The 19,469-nt window shown below is 42.5% G+C and overlaps 1 protein-coding gene, 1 long non-coding RNA gene and 1 other non-coding gene across 4 annotated transcripts in view; 1 reads left to right on the plus strand and 2 right to left on the minus strand.

Moving 5' to 3' along the window:
• The window catches only part of LOC143274006 (uncharacterized), a 43,857-nt gene that overhangs the window by 21,970 nt on the left and 2,418 nt on the right, over nt 1–19,469 (minus strand). The window contains exon 3 of the long non-coding RNA XR_013052401.1: nt 6,625–6,710. This is a non-coding gene — a long non-coding RNA (uncharacterized LOC143274006). The remainder of the gene's footprint in view (nt 1–6,624; nt 6,711–19,469) is intronic.
• LOC102904470 (guanylate-binding protein 1-like) lies at nt 332–13,905 on the plus strand. 2 transcript variants are annotated; one of them, XM_076575078.1, is made up of 12 exons: nt 332–576; nt 1,566–1,709; nt 2,736–2,945; nt 5,341–5,468; nt 6,198–6,307; nt 6,581–6,777; nt 7,361–7,609; nt 8,565–8,845; nt 9,439–9,651; nt 10,389–10,491; nt 10,715–10,908; nt 12,389–13,905. In XM_076575078.1, the coding sequence occupies exons 3-12, from the start codon at nt 2,756–2,758 to the stop codon at nt 12,497–12,499; spliced, it is 1,776 nt and encodes a 591-aa protein (XP_076431193.1). In that variant the 5' UTR covers nt 332–576; nt 1,566–1,709; nt 2,736–2,755; the 3' UTR covers nt 12,500–13,905. The 2 variants fall into 2 exon arrangements, with proteins under 2 accessions (XP_076431193.1, XP_006986182.1); XM_006986120.4 differs by lacking the exon at nt 1,566–1,709.
• On the minus strand, nt 11,975–12,113 carry LOC121830632 (small nucleolar RNA SNORA48). The gene has a single exon (XR_006073847.1). It is a non-coding gene; the product is annotated as a small nucleolar RNA SNORA48 (small nucleolar RNA).

The following is a 19,469-nucleotide window of genomic DNA, read 5'->3' on the forward strand; positions in this document are numbered from 1 at the left end:
GTAATGTCCAGAAATTACGCTACAAGGATTATATATATCCTTCCTCTTCATCTATGCTTTTCCAAACAGCACATAAACTGAAATCATTCCATATCACAAAGAAATGGGTTTGGATTTTTTGTTTGTTTGTACACACACACACACACACACACACACACACACACACACACACACACCCTTTTTTTTTAAGTTGTGTTTGGTTCTATCCAGAATCTCTGGCTACACAGCTTCTGCTCTGGTTCCTGGCCACCCAGACAGTGTCAGGCTTGGGCTCCCTCTTGTGGTATGATTTTAAATAGCAAAGGGGTTCAAGCTCTCTTGGAACGAAATACTGAAAGTTCTGGTGGGGAAGTCAGGTCAAATTCTTCCCCCAACACAAATCACTGGGATTTTCCACCATTGTTGCTTCACTTCCGTGGCCAAATGGTTTCAGTTTCTCAGGACTTCACCCTACTACAAAAGTTACAGGGCTTTTCAACATTTGCTCACTTGGGGAAATTCAGAAAGCCTCTCCAGATTGCAGGAGGATATACGACAAGAAGCAGAGCCCTTCCACCAACTGAGCAGCAAAGGCAGGTAAGAAGGGACACTTGCTCTTTCGAGGTCTGAGGAGTTCTGATCCGGAACATGTGGCCATGACCTGGGCAGGAATGAGATGGCATTTTTGAGGGTTAATTCATTTTGTAAGAACTACTGTGACTAGAAAAGGCTGCTCCTGGGCATGGCAAATGAACCCTAGGTCATATTATCAGGGCAGCCAGGCTCTAAGGGACACCACTGTACTCATTGAGTTAGGGACCAGGAGCCATGTCGCTGAAACAGGGCAGGATAGGCATTGGGATTGTCTTTCTCGGTGTTCACCTTGTCTCTGCTAACAGGGACACAGTTAAATGGCTATGATCAGTGATGGAGCAGATCTGGCACAGAAAGGGCTGCCTGTGGCTGATTTTCATGAGGGAAACAGAATAAGATGCAGGGTGAACAGCCACTGCTATGGTGAAGGACAAATAGAGGAAACATGGTGTTGATGCAGGAACACAAAAGGAATAAGAGATATGATCTGTTCTAGAGCTGAATATGAGTGATCGATGTCCCAGAAACACAAGTTCTGCCTACCACACATATCATGTCCCAACTTGGCAAGTTTCTTGAAGTTTTGTAGCAACAGAATAAAGAAAGTCATAAATCAATGTACTTTTAAAATGCATTGGTGGCAACGTGGGGAAGGCAGAATGTGCCAAAAGGAGGAGTTTGCTACAAGCCTTCTGATGCAAGAAACGGCCATGGAGTCAGCTAAAGATTGCCTAGGAAAATTTGGCTCCAGACTTTACAACGTCCCAACTCTCCACAATCACACAAATTCTAATCAGTCAGCCTTGTGGGTTCTTTTATAGAATTGTGGCTGTTTTCTGGGAACCTCAGTTCACAGCTGAATCTCCTAGTGAAAGATGAAAGATGGGCGTGTCCATCACACATCTAATCTTGGCTGCCAAGTGAATTTCCTCCTTCAGTCGGAAGATGGGTTCATTCTTCATATCCACTTACTTCTTAACCCTCTCCTGCAGGATCAGCACCTATTCTGTAGTGAACGGCTTTCTTAGAAGAACTCTGGGCACAAAAGGCTGAGGACAAAGTCTGCTTACACTGTCCCCAACTCCAGGCCCTCAGGCAATTGTTCCTGTCTTCTGGAGACCAGAATGCCAGTTCAGGTCCCATTCTCACTCATCACATTCCTGTTTACTAGTCTTGTTCTGTATGGTCAGCTCTTAGCCTCTGACTCCAGTGTTTTTCTTCCTCCTCTTGCATTTCTCCTTTCTCTACCAAATGAAAACTAAACAGAAAACCTAAAGGAGAATGGCAGGAAGTGATTTCTTTGAACCACTTTTTTTCCTGTGGTCTTGACCAGCTCTCCAGTTTCTTGATATTTACATCACAGTTGCTTTCTGCAATATCCAGTGTTTGTATAGTTGGGTTTATTTTGCAAATTCTCATTTGCTGTAAGACTAAACCCAGTTTTTATTCATTGCTCATTCATAGCTAATGAAGTTTAAATTTCAAGGCACTACTCTTGTACAACTATTTCTTTGGAAGAGTCACTGTCACATATTTCCATAAATCTTGCAAAAGACACATTACATTGGTTCTCTTTCATGAATGGCAATGTGATTAATTCTGTGGATAGAGACTCATGGCCACAACATGAGAATAACTACAAGGATAGATAGAGTGAATACATTTTATAATCTCTAGAAATTTGGGCTACAACATGGGTATAACTACTCGGAAACAGAATGAATATACTTTATAATATCTAGAATTTGTGTAAGGACATGCATCAAACAATGAAGACTCCATGGTCTTTATTCATTATAAATTCATTATTCATCATATGGTAAACTAATGAGTAAATGGATGTTTGATTGATTATATAAGCTGCAATATAAAATAATTTCTCTAAATCTGATTTCATTGTCCATTTGATGTATAGTACAAAATCTTTAAGAAGGAAAATTTTCAGTGCAAAATTAAACAGAATATTTGTGTTGTGAGCAGTAGAATGCTGTCAATGTCACATTATAAATGAAATTCCTCAATAATATCTTATAAGATTCTAAAACCATACAGGTTCTTCTTCACCTATGTCTCTGATGCATGTTGTGTTTTTTGAGAGTTTCATAACTCTACTTCTGAGTGAACAAATAAGATTCTAGTTAATCTCATCTCTCCCTCTATAGACAGGGGACAAGCCTGCACAATGGCCTCAGAGGTCCACATGCCAGGCCCTGTGTGCCTCATTGAGAACGTGGAAGGGCAACTGACAGTCAACCAGGAGGCTCTGGGGTTCCTGTCTGCCATCAAGCAGCCTGTGGTGGTGGTGGCCATCGTGGGCCTCTACCGCACTGGCAAATCCTACCTGATGAACAAGCTGGCTGGGAAGAAAACAGGTGAGTGCCATCAACAAAGCTGAGCTGGGTCCCCTGTGTCCACTCACATTGTCTGCTTCCTGCATGAGAGTGTGAAGAATTTAATCTTCCAGTCACAGTTGGATGTTGGGATCCTTTTTGCTGTTGCTTTGTCTGTTTGCTTTCGTTTTTGAGACCAGTCATGCTACATAGCACAAGAGGCCTTTAGCTCTGCATGTAGTGGTGGCTGACCCTGAACTCATGATCTTCTTGCCTTGGACTCCTGAGAGCTGATTACAGTCCTGTACCACCACATCTGACCCCTAGTTTACCTTCCAAAAACACAAATGGTTCATTTCCTAGATGGAGACAGTAGTAAAGATAATTTAATTGATGTGTTAATAAACTTTAAAGTATTGCTAAAATGGTCATGTAATAAAGTTTCTACTGATATTTAAGGTTAAAGCAGCTATCTATAGTATATGTATTGACTTTTTATTATTATAAATTATATCAGATTTATAAATTTTATTTTAAATTTAATTTATAATTATTATAATTTTATAATTATAATTCATAATTTTTTAAGTATCTGGTTCTGTGGCATTAAACAAATTCATGCATCTATCTCCACCATCCATCTTTTTTTTTTTTTTTTTTTTTTTTTTAAGATTTATCATATATACAGCATATATGACTGCAGGCCAGAAGAGGGCACCAGATCTCATTACAGATGGTTGTGAGCCACCATGTGGTTGCTGGGAATTGAACTCAAGACCTCTGGAAGAGCAGTCAGTGCTCTTAACCTCTGAGCCATCTCTCCAGCCCCCTCCACCATCCATCTTAAGAACTAGTTCATTGCCCATCCTATACCACAATTCTATACGCTGTTTCTATGAATTTGGCTGTCCTAGGAATACCACATGAATAAGTAGACTCATACAATTACAGAATTTTTGCGACTGGTTCCTTCATTTAACATGACACCTTCAAGGTTTGTCATTTTGAGAATGTGTGTCAAAGTTTTCTTCCTTTTTGAATTTCAGTGATAAACTATGTCTAACATTGCCTCATCCATTCACTTGTAAACAAGACAGTTGAGTACTCTGAATGATGCTGACATGAAGTTGACTATACAGACACCTGTCTGAGTCCAGGCTTTCAGATTTTCTGGGTTGTATTAGTCTCATCATTGATCAAATGACTGACAGTGGCAATGTAAGGAAGGAGGATGTACTTTGCTCACAGTTCAGGGGATATCAGCTCACTATGGCAGGGGAGACAGGACTTTATGGCTATATGTATAGTGGAAGGAGCCTGCGGCTTGTTCATATCATGGCTGGCCAGGAAGCAGAGAGCAGAGGGCCACAAACAAGGCCAACAATAACCTTAAAAAGCCTGCCCTCTGCCAGCAAGGTCCTAACTCCTAATGCTTCCACAAGTCCCAACACAGTGCCACTAACTGGGGACCAAGTGTTCAAATACATGGGCTTGTGATGAACATTTACATTCAGCCATAACATTCTGCTCCTGCCTCCAAAATTCAGTTGGACCAACTTCAAAAGTCCCCATAGTCTTATAGTTCTAACATTGTGTAAAAGTCTATCATGACATCTGAGACTCAAGAAAACCTGTAATTTACAGTGGCGCAGAATAAATCCCCATTTGCAGTGTTCAGGGGGATAGGAAGGACAGAACACACCATAGCAAGACTGAACTCAGAAGGACAAACATAACCCTGTAGCTCCATGTGCAGCATATAGGGCTTGTGGTGGCCTTCTCTAGACCACAGCAGCTTGTAGACCCTGCCTCCTGGTTCCTGCTGTTTACAGGATACAAGGGCTCCCCCTAGGATTAGGTCCACTCATTGACTCCAGCTTTCCTCAGTGGACATCCCAGGCCTGACATCCCTAACTTCCTGGATCTCCACTGTTACTTCATCTTTACCCCACAGGCTCACACAGCAAGCTCAGGAACTGTGCATGAGAGACTGACCCTGCTGCACATTTTCTGTGGAACCTTGATGCAAGCCTGGATGACCATTGCATTCTGCACCCCTGAAAACTGAGTTTCTGTTCTGACAGTGAGATCAGCACTAGCTTTGGTTTCAGTTCATTCTCTTGACTTGATTGTGTTGATTTTTCAAAAGAGATTTATTTATTTTAATTTTAGTTGTACAAGTATTTTGTCTGTGTAACACAAACATGCCTAATATTCACCAAAGTTGAAGGGACATAAGGTTCCCTGAAACTGAAGTCATAGACAGTTGTGATTTTGCTACATAGATGCCGAGATCAGAACTCTGGTCCTATGCAAGAAGAGCAAGCACACTTAACCACTAAGGCATCTTCCCTGTTTGATTATGCTCATTTTATTATCACTTTTTGAAGCACTTGTTTCTACACCTCTAATCCCTCCTTTCCTCTCTGCTTTTCAGGCTTCTCTCTGGGCTCCACAGTGCAGTCTCACACCAAGGGGCTCTGGATGTGGTGTGTCCCTCATCCCCAAAAGTCAGACCACACCCTAGTTCTGCTTGACACAGAGGGCCTGGGAGATGTGGAGAAGGTAAGGATTGAGGGCTCAGTGTGCAATTCAGCCACTCCTTTCTGAATAGTCTTCACTATTCTCTATGCTGCTTTAAAAAACCTTTATTTATGTATGTATGTATTTATTTATTTACTTATTTAGTGTGTGTGAGTGTGTGCCTGTGTGTGTGTTGCACGTGCCATGGCGCCTGTGCTTCAATGAACATGTGCAGTCAGAGGACAACATGTGTGGTCAGTTCTCTTTTCCATCACATGGCTTCTAGGGATTGAACTCAGGCTCTAAGGCTGGGCAGCAAGACTGTTTTTACCCACCAAGCCTTCTCACTGGAACTGTCATTTTTAAATAAGAGTTTGAACTTTATCATAGCATCCTTTTCATATGTATTATATAACACATGCCATGTTTAGTCAAGCAAGAGGAAGGAACTAGTCACAAGACCGGGTCACAGAACAGCAGGGTGGTGGTCCGCACTGTTGAAACACTAACAACAGACTAAGAAGCACCAGTGAGAATCATCACAACTGAATCCACGAACCAAAAGAACGTTCACCTTGCAAGTCCTGTGGACAGCACTTGTAGGTTTAGTACTGTCTTCTGTTTTGTTTTGTACCTTGCATAGGTCATAAAAAGTTTCATTTTTTTTTTAAGGCTAAAATCCCCTCTAATGAAGTGAATGCATTTTACCACTGCTGAAAAGTGACATAAGAACAGAACATACTCCTGACCCATGTGTGTTCTGCCTCCCAGGGTGACAACCAGAATGACTGCTGGATCTTTGCCCTGGCTGTACTTCTGAGCAGCACCTTCGTGTACAACAGCATGGGAGCCATCAACCAGCAGGCCATGGACCAGCTGCAGTATCCTTTCTGAGGTTCAGAACACCAGAGTGAGCGGGGTGACCTTCCCTCATGATCCAGCTCCATGACTCTGGCTCTTGGTTAATGAAGCATAAAACAAGACAAGAAAATAACCCACATCTATGTAGCTACAGTATTCACCCTGAGGTTAAGAACAAGGCAAATGAAGGTTTGAGGCTAGGGCTCAATAAGTAGAACTCACACAGGATGTGGGCCCTGGGACTTTGGTTGGTGCTATGGTTGTTTCATGACTTTCCTTAATTAGCTGTTCAGCTATGTGACAGAGCTGACAGACAGAATCAGAACAAGATCCTCACCTGACCAGGATGAGGTGGAGAACTCAGATGAATTTGTGAGCTTCTTCCCGGACTTCGTGTGGACTCTGAGGGACTTCTCTCTCGAGCTGAAAGTAAATGGGGAACCCATCTCTGCAGACGAATACCTAGAGAATTCTCTGAAGCTTATACATAGTAAGAGACCTACAATTTGTCTTTCACTTTCTCCTCTACCCTCAATTTGTCTTCTCTGCCTCAAATTTGTTTTTATGCCAGAATACAGAATAAGGTGCACTGTGAGTATATATTTGAAAAAGAAAATGTGTATTAAGGTATTACCAATATCCTAGCTCAACTGTTGGAATAGTGTAGCCTCCACGTAACGGACGTGCTGCCAGGCATCTTTAGAAATCAAATGATGTCGTATTCTGGGATTACATATTGTCTATGCACAGAGTCCAGCTATATATTCTAAGTGGGTTGAATCTAGCAGAGCATTCAGCCTTTCCCTAGATTGAAAATCCTTAAAGCAGATACCACCACCCCCTTTCTGTTTTCCTTGTGTTGTGTTTTCAGGATCTCATTATGTAACCCTGACTGGCCTGAACTTATAATCCTCCTGCCTCAGCTTCCAGGATGCCAGGATTATAAACTCACATGAACAAATTTACACACACACACACACACACACACACACACACACACACACACACACACATATGTATATATATTCACCTTTCAAATTCTATCTAAAAATCCTGCTTTTCACTCCTTGTAGATACTGATAAAAAAGAAAAAGTACAAAAGCTTAATCTTCCTCGGCTCTGTATCCAGAAGTTCTTCCCAAAGAAGAAATGCTTTGTCTTTGAGCGGCCAGCACATGGGAAGAAGCTTAGCCAGCTGCAATCGCTGCAGGATGAAGACCTGGACTCAGACTTCTTGGAACAAGTGGCAGAGTTCTGTTCCTACGTGTTCAGCTGTTCCAAGGTTAAAGCGCTTTCAGGAGGCATCAAGGTCAATGGACCACGTGAGTCCCTTCCAGTCCGTCTGCTCACTGTTTAGGCCACAGCATCATGAGATAGTAATGACCTGCTTCAGCTCTGAAGAAATGTAGACCTGTCACCACTGTAGGGCTAAGCTGTGGATGTCACCAGCATTTATAATAGACTTTGTCTATCACGTTTTCTTGTTGGGAAAAGAGAAATGGTGGTAAAAGAAACTCCTTTTTAAATTACCCAGCAAATTGGACCTGCATTCACCAAGGATAGCCACTAAGCAAGTATGGCTCTTAAAATTTAAATGAAAGTACAGGCTGGAGAGATGGCTCAGAGGTTAAGAGCACTGACTGTTCTTCCAGAGGTCCTGAGTTCAATTCCCAGGAACTACATGGTGGCTCACAACCACCTAATGAGATCTGGTGCCCTCTTCTGGTGTGTAGGCATACATGCAAGTAGAATACTGTACATGTAATAAATAAAATCTTTTTTTAAAAATGTACATGAAAGTACAATAAAATCTACATGGAGCTATTTGCTGTCATATTAGCACATAGAGAAAGTTCTCTTGGGCAATGCTATTTTTTTCTATTCAACCTGATGGAGAATTTTTGACTGGGAGAGCACATTCTGTTCCTGAATTGGAATCAAAGGTTTGCAGGGCTGGTGACACAGACAAACATGAAAGAGGTATGGAGCGTGTTGTCATGGTACTGGCATTCCATAGACATAGGCGCATGTAATCTCCATACAGCATTCTTAGCCTTTGGGGTCTCCTACACTTCATGAGAGGAACTTTGCACAGAGGAAGGTCTAATCCCATCAGTCTGAGGTAGACACTGAGATGCTCCTGTCTGTTATTCTTCTAAATGATGCTAAGGACACTAGTGCCTTAAGACATCCATGACTGACATATCCAGAATTACACCGAATAGTATTGTCATCATCCATCTATAGCAAATATTGTCCCCTTTTTCCTGGTTGTAGGACTAAAGAGTTTGGTGATAACCTATGTGAACACCATCAGCAGTGGGGGTCTGCCCTGCGTGGAGAATGCTGTCCTGGCTTTGTCCCAGACAGAGAATGCAGCTGCAGTGCAAAAGGCCATTGCCCACTATGACCAGCAGATGAGCCAGATGTTGGAGCTGCCCACAGAGACCCTCCAGGAGCTGCTGGATCTGCACGGGGCCAGTGAGAAAGAAGCCACCAAGATATTCATGGAAAATTCCTTCAAAGATATTGATCAAGTGTTCCAAATGGAATTAAGGGTAATATTTCTCTCAAGTTTACATGGATATAGATTTTGGAAGGCAAAGTGCTATGGGGAAATGAAATGGGTGTTTGGGGGAGCAATTGTTAATAGATTTTGTAGCAGTAACAGCTACCTATTAATAATTACAATAAATAATAAAAATGTATTCTCATAGACTCAAGGCTTTAAAACATTTTTCTTTTCATAAATAAACTTGTAATATTCCCCTTCACTGAATTAAGTAGGAGAATAAATTAGTGGCATGCCCACTGTCCATATACTGATCCAATATTCAAGCCAATAGATTAGAAAACTACAGCCTTAGCTATCAGAGGCAAATTAATTTGAGCCATGGGTATTCCATGTGTCATCTCTGGCCCAGTCTATAAAAGCAGATTATTCTGCTCTGAACTTCACTTCCAAGGAGCAAGGATGACATGAGGGAAAATGTGGCATCAGAAGAACAGATGTAGTTATAGTGAATGATTATAAGTTTTCCTTTTTTTATTTTGCTTTTGTGTTTGTTTGGTTTTGAGAAATGTTCCCAGAAATTCTAAACTCAGGCTTATTTTGCTTCTTAACATTTTTCTTTTAATTTTCACATTAAAGACCAAGCTAGAAACAAAGCGAGAGGAATTCCTTAAGAAGAATGAACAGGCATCCTCAGATCGCTGTGCAGCTCTGCTTCAGGGTATTTTCAGTCCACTAGAAAAGGACGTGAAGCAGGGGATTTATTCTAAACCAGGGGGATACTGCCTTTATATCCAGAAGATAGAAGAGCTGAAGAAAAAGTACTCTGAGGAACCCAGGAAGGGGGTTCAGGTAACCAAGGTTATGTGTGTATTCTGGGAAGCTTGTGACCTCCTTTAGACAGCAGAGTGACCACAAGCATCATTGCGAGAGTGTCATAGGTTTACACACCATGCATACACTCCTTAAACATCACATACATGAAGGTTATCATATAAAGTATCATACCATACTGGATACATCCTGCTTACTCATCAGAGACAGTGCATTCACTTAACAAGTGAGTTCACACTGAACAATCACATTAACCACCAGTATGACTGTCGCCCTGTGTTTCAGCTTGACTCTTTGTGTTGCAAAGGATCCAACGATGGCCCCTTAAATGAAACTTATAATTCATCAGTCTTGGGCTTCAAACTGGCTTTCAAAGACAACTGGCTGCAATAAGATTGTCCTGTGTCCGTCTGTCCATCACTCTTCTCTGGCCCCATTCTTTTCTACCTTTTTCATTTCCTCTGCTCCTTTTGTTCTCTACCCGGGCTTATGTCATTATCAAACTCTCCCCATATATCGCCACAGCACTATTAACTCCAATGTTAGAGCCCTGGTCTAAAAGGACAGCTGTTGTTTTCTAACATAGGCCTCCAATTAAAGATATTGTTGAGTAGGTCCAGCCTAGACTGTGTGCCTGTTTCTGTGACTGGGACTCTAAGCACCAAGAGGTGTCACTAGAGGAAAGGGGGTAAGAGAGACAATCCCGTGGCCTTCGGTCATTCTTGCTGTTAACTTCATGTTTTCTGGACTCAAAGGCTGAAGAAGCTCTGAAGCAATTTTTGCAGTCCAAGGAGGAGGTGACTAATGCAATTCTACACACAGACCAGGTTTTGACACAAAAGGAAAAGGCGATGGAAGGTGAGGCACAAATTAAGGGGGCATGTGCCCACAAAAGCTGTGGAAAGTTTAAATTACTTGTAAACCTGGGACCCTAAAGCAGAGCTAAAAAAAAAAAAAAAAAAAAAAAAACAAAGCTGTGTCTCACTGGCAGGAATCAGACATGGTAGCACGATGAAGCCTGTGAGGAAGAGGAGAGGAACACGTGATGCACTTACACCTTCCTCCTTGCTTTCCTTCCCAGAGCAACGTGTGAAAGCTGAAGCTGCCCAGGCTACAGCAAAGTTCCTAGAGGAAAGGCAACGGCAGAGTGAACAGTTGATGAAGGAGAAAGAGAAGCTTCACCAGGAGCACATGAAACAGGTGGCTGAGAAGATGGAGAAGGCACAGGCCCAGATGAGGGAGGAGCAACGGAGGGCCATGGAGCACCAACTTCAGGTATTTTAATTGCATCGCCATCTACGTTTTCTTCACTTAAAAAAATATTTTAAAGTGAGCGTGTGTGTGTGTGTGTGTGTGTGTGTGTGTGTGTGTGTGTGTGTGTGTGCGCGCGCGCAAGTGCGTGCACGTATTTGTTCATGTGCATGTGGTATCTGTAGTGGCTGGAAGAGGGAGTCAGATACCCTGGAGCTGGAGTTTTAAATGGTTGTGAGCCACCTGACTTGGATGTCCAGAATGGAATTCCAGTCTGTAACACAGTTTACCACTGTAAAAATATCGCAGCTCTTTCCCATAGTGGAATCCCCAGTGGTTGTTTTTCTGTCTTATTTAGTATGAGTTTACTCCTGAGAGATTTTTTTATGAGGAGAGGAGCTCTACAACTGTGTGATAGCCGCCTGTCTGTCCCTCCTTTGTCCTATACTCTGCTCCCAGATTGTGTTCAGTTGGGAGTTCGATGAGGAAATTCATTGTCTTCAGTCTGGGACTCTGGTTTTCTCACCCATCATCTGTCGCCCTGCTGCCAAGTGGTGGAAGTTTACACTAAGTGTCTTCTCCCACCACTGCTCTTCCTCCCTCTTTTTCTGTGTGAGTTCTTGTGTATATCTGTGGTTGTGCACATGGGTGCACGTGGATGTGAAGGCCACAGATCTACTTCAGATCTTCCTCCATCACTCTCCACCACATTTCTTGAGACAGAGTCTTTTCACTGAACCTAGAGTTCACTGATGGGGCTAGCCTGGCTGGCCGATGAGTTTCAAGGATGAGCCTATATCTGCCTCTCCAGCCTGGTATTACAGCACAGTGCTGTGTCTAGGTCTCCAAGGGTGCTTGGGATTCCAGCTCAGGTCCTCACGCTTATGCAGCAGGCAGGTTACTGGCTCATCCCCACCCCAACCCCAACCCTAGACTAAATATCCTAGACTAAGATTCAGACAGAGCCTTAGGTCAAATTTTCAGAGTTCATTCTTGTGGTGCCTGTTTATATAAGATATGAGTAAGGGGATGTATTAAGGATGCTAAATTTTGAAGTCAAACACATGATTAAGATTATCTACAGAGGTTATAGACAATCCTAGGCACAAAACAGCTTTGGCCACCAAACTGGGCATCAAGCTAGGATGAACACAGGACTGCCATCCACTCACCCATGACTGATATAAGAACACCACCAACAAGGTGTCTCTTTGCCCATTGCTAGAATTGTTTCTTAGCTAAAGGAACCCCCCAAGAGACATGATCACAGCTGCCCCCCAAAAAAAACATAATTTGGGGAGAAGGATAAAAAATTCAAAAAGAAAAAAACATTTCTTAACATATTAAATTTTACACATGAATAAAAACAGGTTAAGATATATAAAAATTAAGGGCAAAGAAAATTTTAAGAAATTAAATAATAAAAGTAAATTATTACAAAAACTGCACAGAACATAGGAATCTACTCAGTGCAACAACTCTGTCTCCACTTGTCACTTTTTAGGAACAGGCTCGACTGCTAAGGGAAAGATTCCAGGAGGAGATCAGAAGAGCTGAAGAAGAAAGGATGAAGCTCCAGCAAAGGAAATCAAAACGCAAATGGTATAAGCTATAGTTCTAAGAACAGCGCCATCCTGCCACTCAAACCAGAGGTGAACAGGGTATAGAATCCGGAACAAGTGTCACTTCAATTGATAATAATTGGGTCCTGCATCAGAAAACTAAAAATCTGCAAAGATGTGCAGTGTGATCATTGAAATTGTGTTTATCTTCCTATAAGATTGTGTGCCAAGGATATCATTGACATCTCTACCACAAGAGAGGTATCAACAACACTGCTCAGAACAAAGTCCCTTTTCCAGATGATCTCCAGGAGACAAATGGACACTGAGCACATTCTTAAATGGTGGCACGTAATTAGAAACCAGGTTGTCCAGGGATGTGATGTATCTAAAGGACAGGGAAGCCAGCCTTACTCCTTACTGGAGACAATGTAAAGTATCTATTATATCAAAACTGCTCAACCTTTCAGGAATGGTGTGATTTGTGGACATTGGTAATGAACAACCCTATCAACACACTCCATTATGAATCAAGGCACCTGCATGGAGATCTAGAGTCCATATGTATAATACCCACAGGAAGAAGGAAGAAGCCATTAGCATGACAAGGAGCTGGATCACAGGTCCATGGGCTAAAGAAGGAAATGTTCCAGTTTATGTAGATGGAAACTGTAACAGGACATTTCCAAACTCTAAGAGTTGACACTGATTATATAGAAACATGATGACAACTAAGCATAATGTATAGCTTAAGTGCTTATGTATAAGGTATACATAAGTATATGTTATGTATACTTCATGTATAACAATATATAACTTTAAAATGGGCTTTAAATGATGATGGGCAATCTATAGATATCTGTCATTGATATATTGTGCACCCCAATAAACTTATCTGGGGGTCAGAGAATAGAACAGCCATAATATTCAACATTGAAGTTAGGCAGTGGTAGCACACACACCTTTAGTCCTATTGCTTGGGAGGCAGAGATCCATCCAGATCTCTGTGAGTTCAAGGCCACACTGAAAACTGCCAGGCATGGTGACTCACACCTTTAATCCCAGGAAGCGATGGCAGAAAGCAGAAAAGTATATAAAGTGTGAAAACCAGGAACTAGGCCTGGTTAAGCTTTTAGGCTTTTAGCAGTTCAGCTGAGATTCATTCTGGATGAGGACTCAGAGACTTCCAGTCTGAGGAAACAGGATCAGCTGAGAAATTGGTGAGGCGAGGTGGCTGTGGCTTGTTCTGCTTCTCTGATCTTCCAGCATTCACCCCAATACTCAGCTCCAGGTTTGTTTTATTAATAAGACCCTTTAGGATTCATGCTACCGATATCAAAGGAATTTTAATGATTTATCTTTAACTATAAACTTATGCTACTCTTTTTTTCCTATTACTAGCAGTTGTACTTGAAATCCTGTTGATTTTCTGCAAGCACAATAAAGATTGTTTTCCATATTTTGACCAGCTCTTAGTATGATGGAGTATAGATAAACTATATTCCAACTGCCGAAAGTGCAAGGTAGGTGGTGAACATCTTTTAAAGGGACTTGGAACTTTTTCTGAGGAGGTATGGCTCAGTGGGTGAAGTACTCGAAGTGCACACATGGCATAATTCAGATCCCAGCACCCACACAACAAACCAGAAATGCTGGGCACACCTGTAAGCCTAGCACTGAGGTCTCGGCAAGGGCAGGCAGGAGGATCCCTGGGGCTTACTAGCTGGCCAGTCTAGCCAACAGATGGACTCTGAATTCTCTGAGAGACCTTGTCTCAAAAATAAGGTGAGAAGTAATTAAGAACAGAGTTATGTATGCTGTTTGTTGAAAGTGAATGCGACCAGAAATAATCACATTAAGCAAGCTAAATCAGTCTCACAAAAACGAATGTATGTTTTCTTTAGTACATAGCTCCTAGACTGTATATAGATATATAAAATTGCATGTGCATATATGATATGAAAGTCAAAGTGAAATTGTCTAGGGAAGCAAAGAGGACGAGTGGAATGAGGAAGCATGAAGAGTAAAGGGTACAGGGTTATGCTAAACATACAAGATATTTTTATATGAAAATATCCTCCTATACCATCTTATACCTGTCAAAATGGCTAAGATCAAATGCTGTGGGATGTTCTGTATGTCCTGTAGGAGCCCGTTCTCGGGTTCCTTTTGGCTTTACCCAGCAGGTCCACATAGAGGATGATTAGGACCACGGGCCTGAGTGCAGGTGTCTGAGATGGTCTGCACTTGGCTGTGCTGGAGGATGGTCTGTATGTCAAGTTGCTCTGATTGGTAAATAAATAAAACCTGATTGGCCGTGGCTAGGCAGGAAGTATAGGTGGGACTAACAGAGAGGAGAAAAGAAAGAACAGGAAGGCGGAAGGAGTCACTGCCAGGCGCTACCCTGACAAGCAGCATGAAAAGACGCCGGTAAGCCACGAGCCGCATGGCAAGGTATAGATTTATGAAAATGGATTAATTTAAGATATAAGAACAGTTAGCAAGAAGCCTGCCACGGCCATACAGTTTGTAAGCAATATAAGTCTCTGTGTTTACTTGGTTGGGTCTGAGCGGCTGTGGGACTGGCGGGTGACAAAGATTTGTCCTGACTGTGGGCAATGCAAGAAAACTCTAGCTACAATCAAAAACATTGATGACAGCCTATATTGGAGAGGATGTGGAGTAAGAGGAACACTCCTCCATTGTTGGTGGGAGTGCAAACTTGTACACCCACTTTGGAGATCCCTAATTGCTTCACGGCCTTTTGGCTAAGATTAAGTGTGGAAATCCATATGGTGGTTTTTCAGAAAATTGGGAATCAATCTACCTCAAGACCCAGATATATCAATCCTGGGTATATACCCAAAGGATGCTCAGTCATACCACAAGGACACTTGTTCAACTATGTGCACAGCAGCATTATTTGTAATAATTTGGTGTAATAGCCAGAACCTGGAAACAACCTCGATGTCCCTCAACAGAAGAGTGGATAAAGAAAATGTGGTACATTTACACAGTGGAGTATTTATTACTCAGATGTTAAAAAACAATGATGTCAGTAAATTGAAGACAAATGGATGGAACTAGAAAAAGTCATCCTGAGTGAGGTAACCCAGACGGAGAAAGACAAATATGGTATATACTCACTCATAAATGGATACTAGATGTAAAGCAAAGGATAACCAGGCTGTTATCTCCAGCCCTAGAGAAACTAAGTAACAAGGATGACCCTAAGAGGGAGGCATGGATTTCCCTGGGAAGGGGAAATAGATGAGATCTCCTGGGTAAACTGGGGGAGGGGAGAGGATGGAGGTGAACATGAGGGATTGAGTTGGTTGAGTTGGGGGCAGGACAGAGGGGGAAAGTAATATCTTGATAGAGGGGGCCATTTTAGGGTTACGGAGAAACCTGGTCGGAGGGAAATTCCCAGGAATCCACAAGGATGACCCCAGCTAAGACTCCTAGCAATAGTGGAGAGGGTGCCTGAACTGGCCTTCTCCTGTAATCAGATTGGTGAATACTCTAACTGTCATCATAGAATCTTCATCCAGTAACTGATGGAAGCAGATGTAGAGATCCACAGCCAAGCACTGGGCCAAGCTCCGGAAGTCCAACTGAAGAGAGGGAGGAGGGATTGCATGAGGGGGGAGTGGTGGGGGGTGGGGGAGGGAGTGGGAAATGGGAGGGGGTGTCAAGATCATAATGGGTTCTTCGAAATAACTACATAAAAATCCTGACATGGCGCGCCGGGCATGGTGGCGAACGCCTTTAATTCCAGCACTCGGGAGGCAGAGGCAGGCGGATCTCTGTGAGTTCGAGGCCAGCCTGGTCTACCAAGTGAGTTCCAGGAAAGGCACAAAGCTACACAAAGAAACCCTGTCTCGAAAAAACAAAACAAACAAACAAACAAACAAAAAAATGTCTTGGCTGGAGAGATGGCTCAGAGGTTAAGAGCACTGACCGCTCCTTCAGAGGTCCTGAGTTCAATTCCCAGCAACCACATGGTGGCTCACAACCATCTGTAATGAGATCTGGTGCCCTCTTCTGGCCTGCAGACATATATGCAGGCAGAACACTGTATACATAATAAATAAATAAATCTTTAAAAAAAAAAAATCCTGACATGGCACCCATGAACAGCAAAACAATCCCAGAGCAATGCAAGTCTCCTCTTTTGTTTCATTTAGTTTGGGGTTTGAGGTGGTTGCTGTTGTTTTGTTTTTTATTTTGAGCTAGGATCTTGATAGATAGCTCACGCTATCCTCAGATTTGCACCAATCCTCTAGCCTCTGCCTCCCAGTTGATGACATTGTAGGTATGCACCACCATATCTGGCCAGATGTCAACTTCTTTAAGACAATAAATGGCAGCTACAATAATTCCGCACCAGCATCATACTTGATGAGAAACTAAACGTTCGCCCCTCTGACCTTGGAAAATCCATACATTCTGTTCTCACCACCTTTTTCAGCGCAACACTGGATCTGTTACTACAGTGTGGTGATTTGAATGAAAACGGCCCCTATAGGCTCATAGGGAGTGGCATTATTGGAAAGGATTAGGACCTGTGACTTCCTTAGAGTAGGTGTGGTCTTGTTGAAGGAAGTGTGTCGGTAGACTTAAGGTTTCAGAAACTCAAGTCAGGCCCAGTGGCTCTCTCTCTCTTCCTGCTGCTTGCCAATCCAGATGTAGAACTCTGGGCTCCTTCTTTCCCCACCACATCTGTCTATGTACTGCTATGTTTCCCAAATGGCAATGGACTGAACCTCAGAACTGTAATTCAGCCCCAATTAAATGTTTTCCTTTATAAGAGTTTCTGTGGTGCTGGAGAGATGGCTCAGAGATTAAGAGTACTGGCTGCTCTTCCAGAGGTCCTGAGTTCAATTCCCAGCAACCACGTGGTGACTCTGTGATGAGATCTAGTACCCTCTTCGGTAATATATAATCTTAGATAGAATATATTAAGTATTAGATTCAGGTTCTTTAGGATAGGACACCTTTTGGAATGATCTTTGTAACATGCCATTTACCTATGCTCTATACTTCTCTGGATTTTAGAATGTGTTTCTTGCTTGATATTGTTCGAATTGGCTGTAGTTCCACCTTATCTAGGTCATTATCCCTCATTATTCCTGGACAATATCTGATAACCATTCCTTTGTATATAGTCTTATATTAGGTTAGAATCTTCTTATTTAGACAAAAAGGGGGAGATGTAGTAGGTAGCCATTCCAGCTTTGATCTGGAAGTTCCAACCCCCAATGAGGCTTCCGTAACTGTCACGCCTACAAGGCAGGGCCATGAGAAGTGCCGGGAGACCCGAGATCTGGATGGGCCAGCACACTCTCTCTGTTCCTGGACCCTAGATGGTGGAGGTTGACCGAGCAGAACTCCAGAGAACACCACTGGACTTCGATACACCTTCCCCAGACCCCACAACCTACCTTTCCCTTTTTTGTAAGTTACCCACTAAATAAATCTTCCTTTTAACTACGTGGAGTGGCCATCATAATTTCACCAACACTCTTCTGGCATGTAGGAAGAACATTGTATTCATAATAAAAATCTTAAAAAAAAAAAGTTTCTGTGGTCATGGTATTTCTTCACAGCAATAAATCCCTAACTAAGACAAACAGTATCACAAGAAAAGACCCTAAAGGCATGTGGATCAGACAGGATAAAAATAAAGCTGTCTTTGTTTGCAGATTGTATAACTGAAAATATCCTAGAATCTACAAAACTATGCTTACTACTGAAGAGTAAGTTTTATAAGGCCAAAAGATACAAGGTCAATGTGTTATTTACTGTTCTTGTTGCTGTGACAAAATACTTAACAAAAGCAATTTAAGAAAAGAAAGGTTTAGGTGGGAATGGTGGTAGAGCCTTTAATCCCAGCACTTGTAAGGCAAACGCACCCAGACCTCTGTATCAAGGCCAGCTTGGTCTACACAGCAAGTTCCAGGCCAACCAAGACTACATAGTAACACTGTCTCAGAAAAAAAGGGGGACTAAGGAGGAAAAGAGGAGTAGGCATTCTGTATTTGGCTCTCAGTTATGGGTTCAGTCTACAATGATTGACAGGGAAAGCATGAAGTATGGCTGGTTACATTGCACTGCATCTGCAGTCAAGAAGCACAGAGAGAAAGATGCTGGTGATCAGTTAGCTCTCTCCTTCTGCAGTTTGGTACCCCAGCCTATAGATGGAGCCACCCACACTTAGGGAGGGTCTAACCACATCAACCAACTTAATCCAAAAAGTCCCATGTCCAGATGTTGTCTCTCCATGATTCTAGATCCTGTCAAGTTGACAATATTGGCAGTCACAGGACCGGGGAGGTGGTTATGTTAGTAAAGCGCCTGCCGTGCAAGGATGAGGACCCGAGTTTGGGTACCCAATACCCCCATACAAACTGGGCAAGGCAGCAGACATCAGTAGCCCAACACTGGAGAAGGTGGAGCAGAGACAGGCAGCTATGTGGGGCTTGATGGCCAGCCAGTCCAGCCAGATACATGAACCCAGATTCAGTGAGAAAATTCTGTCTTAAAAAATGTGGCTAGCGCCGGGCGTGGTGGCGCACGCCTTTAATCCCAGCACTCGGGAGGCAGAGGCAGGCGGATCTTTGTGAGTTCGAGGCCAGCCTGGGCTACCAAGTGAGCTCCAGGAAAGGCGCAAAGCTACACAGAGAAACCCTGTCTCGAAAAAACCAAAAAAAAAAAAAAAAAAAAAAAAAAAAAAAAATGTGGCTAGCAATCAAGAAACAGACGCCTAGTGACCCCTACATCCACATATGCATATGCTCACTAGAAACACACACACACACACACACACACACACACACACACACACACACACACCTAACCAGCTCAATCAACAAACAAAAAACAAACTTCAACCATTTCTATAGACAAGCAATGAACAACCAGAAAGCAAAATTTACAAAACAGTAACTAGAGAAAAAGTGAAATTTCGCTGCAAATCTACCAAAACAAGGGGTTTCTATGTTAAAAAGCCACTCTAAGAAT

This window comes from Peromyscus maniculatus, chromosome 6, assembly GCF_049852395.1.
Source record: "Peromyscus maniculatus bairdii isolate BWxNUB_F1_BW_parent chromosome 6, HU_Pman_BW_mat_3.1, whole genome shotgun sequence".
Classification (NCBI taxonomy): domain Eukaryota; kingdom Metazoa; phylum Chordata; class Mammalia; order Rodentia; family Cricetidae; genus Peromyscus; species Peromyscus maniculatus.